General features: G+C 44.6%; 1 protein-coding gene across 1 annotated transcript; it reads right to left on the reverse strand.

The window, feature by feature from the left end:
* Window positions 1-353: 353 nt before the first annotated feature.
* LOC147727648 (calnexin-like) lies at window positions 354-1,204 on the reverse strand. Its single transcript, XM_086963667.1, has one exon. It carries the CDS (start codon window positions 1,152-1,154, stop codon window positions 354-356), a length of 801 nt encoding a protein of 266 aa, XP_086819793.1. The 5' UTR covers window positions 1,155-1,204.
* Window positions 1,205-2,679: the final 1,475 nt, after the last annotated feature.

Here is a 2,679-nt window from a genome sequence, read left to right on the forward strand (position 1 = left end):
TGATATCAGCTGGAACGGTGTCTTGATCCAACAATGAACGATGTTAGAACTGCATCTGAGAGTGGAGATGAAGGTACTCCCTTCGACCAGGTACAACCAACTCTAGGTCCCAATAGTGGAACGGTGTCTTGTTCCCACAATGGACGATGCCATTACCTGCAGGTTAATTTTCACAGAGGTCCTTCTGTTGAGGTGCATCAGACTTTGTGCTTCCTTAGTTAACTGTTGCCCATCAGTAATGGGCATGGTTTACTGCAGTCGGTGGACAACACTGTGGTACAGCAGGTCTGAACAGTGAAACAAGGTCTTAATACTATGATTGAGGATGTCAGAAGTTAAAGTCTGTGATGATTTCAGTGTACCCCTTCCTTATCACTCACATCTGGTTGCAGTTCATCAGTCTTCTTGTACTCTGCTGGACTGGGCTGCTTCTTTCCAGAACAACAGAAGAGAATGATGAGGAACACCGGTAGAGTAACAGTCAGCACATAAACCACCCCGAGCCAAGGTCGTTCCACTGCAGCTGCCATCATCTGTCCAAGCATACCAGGCTCTGAGGCACCATCAGCAGCTTTCTTGAGACCCCAGCCATCATTGGCACAGTCGTCCACCACAGACCGGTTAGAGCAGATTATAAAATTGTCCAAAAAGATGTCCGATGTCATAGACCACATCTCAAGTCCAACTGCACTGAAGGGTGTCATCCTGAATGGCGCAATATCCTCAAAGTAATCTGGGTTCTGAATTTTTCGTGGCTTCCAAACACCCTGATAGTTGGGGTTGTCGATCATAGGTGCCTTCCATTTGCCCTTAAAATTAGGGTTGTCAATCGTCGGTCTTTGCAAGGCTCCATAGCCAGCAGCAGCTTCACATTTGGGGTTTGCAACCTGAGGCGCCTCCCACTCGCCATCCATGTCCTCATCCCAGTCTTCTGGCTTTTCGGCATCTGGATCGGCCACATATTCAAGTTCATCATCAAGCCAGCCTTCCGGTTTCACCGCATTGTCATTTGGGATTTTGGCAGGAGCATCCTCATCCCATTCATCAGGTTTCACAGCATCAGGGTCTTGGATTTTGGCCCTCTCATCCCAATCCGCATGCTTTTGGTCCTCTGGGTCCTCGATCTCTTTAGGTGGATTTACAGGTGGGGTCATGTCATTTAACAAGTTTCCCAGATTTACAACTGTCTGATCGATGAGGATTTCAAAACTGGGGTATAGAGATGAGCCTTCTTAGTTACATTTTATAGAAAGACATAGTCATGGGATTATGTCTTCAGTGATGTCATCAGTGATGTCACTTGAGATGTCATCAGTGATGTCACTGACCATGTCTTGAATGCTGTAATATGTGACATCATCAGCAGTGCTTTGCGGGGGATGCGAGTTATAGTTAGCTCAACTAACTATGGGGCCGATTAGGATGGCGGACGGATCGCCACGGCCATGCAGGCAGTGAAGATCCGTCCGCCATCTGTGTAAGTCCGCCACCGATTTCCCCCGCCATATTACAATGGCGGTGGGACCGTCGCGGACAGAAACACCATCCGCCGCTTTTCCGCCCAGTCACATAGTGGCCGGAGCGGAAAAGGGTTCATATAGCTGGCGGTGTCTTCCAGACACCGCCAGCCATATTACGATGGCTGGATGCAGATGCCTTTCCGTGGCGGCAATGCATTTTTGACATTGCGGCGGACGGTGCTTTCAGCACCGTAGGCCGCAATGTTTAAAATGCGGGATGCACCCGCCATTGTGGCGGGTGCATCCTAATTGGGGGCACTCTACCTTTGCCCTTGTGGTGGACGGTCCCTGCCCCAGACAGGATGGCGGACGGACTTTGTCCGTCCGCGCCATCCTAATCGACCCCACAGGCGGGGGAATTTCTATCGTTTTGCATGAGTGAAATGTGCAACTAACTATACCGTCCTCGAAACCTATGGTTTTTTTTGTGAATCTCTAAGGTCTTTTAAATGCTAATTCCTAACTATAACGTCTGTGAAACCTATGTTATTTTCAGTGAATATATATATATATATATATATATATATATATATATATATATATATATATATATATATATATTCACTGAAAAAACCATAGGTTTCACACCGGTTATAGTTAGGAATTAGCATTTAAAAAACCTATTAAATTCACTGAAAAAACCATAGGTTTCACACCAGTTATAGTTAGCTGGAAATTTTACTGATATAAAACCATTGAAATTCCCACGTTATAGTTAGTCGGACTCACTATAACTTGCGCGTGCAATGCACTGCTGATGACATCACATATTACATCACTCATGACATGGTGAGTGACATCACTCATGACATCACTGATGACACCATCCAGTGAATATGTGTCTTTCTGAAAAATAAATATTAGTGAGTTATGTTTAAATATTTAAATACATATATTAGTGTTTCACATTGTGTAGAAGTGGCTACATGTGTTGATAAGTAGCTACATGCGTATGTATATGGGTTATTTGATATTTTTATTAGTATCAGTTTGAGTGTCTATATGGTTTGGTGGGGGTATTACTTAGCACATAGATGCATGAGTGACTGACTCTTTGTTTGTATGTGTTTTGAAGACAGCATATGTACAGGACTGTATGGGTGGATGAGTGTCTATATGTGTTTGTTAGTGAGTGAATGACTGTCTCACTAGTGTCTTT

The sequence above is a fragment of the Lissotriton vulgaris genome, chromosome 3_1 (assembly GCF_964263255.1).
Source record: "Lissotriton vulgaris chromosome 3_1, aLisVul1.2, whole genome shotgun sequence".
Lineage (NCBI taxonomy): Eukaryota > Metazoa > Chordata > Amphibia > Caudata > Salamandridae > Lissotriton > Lissotriton vulgaris.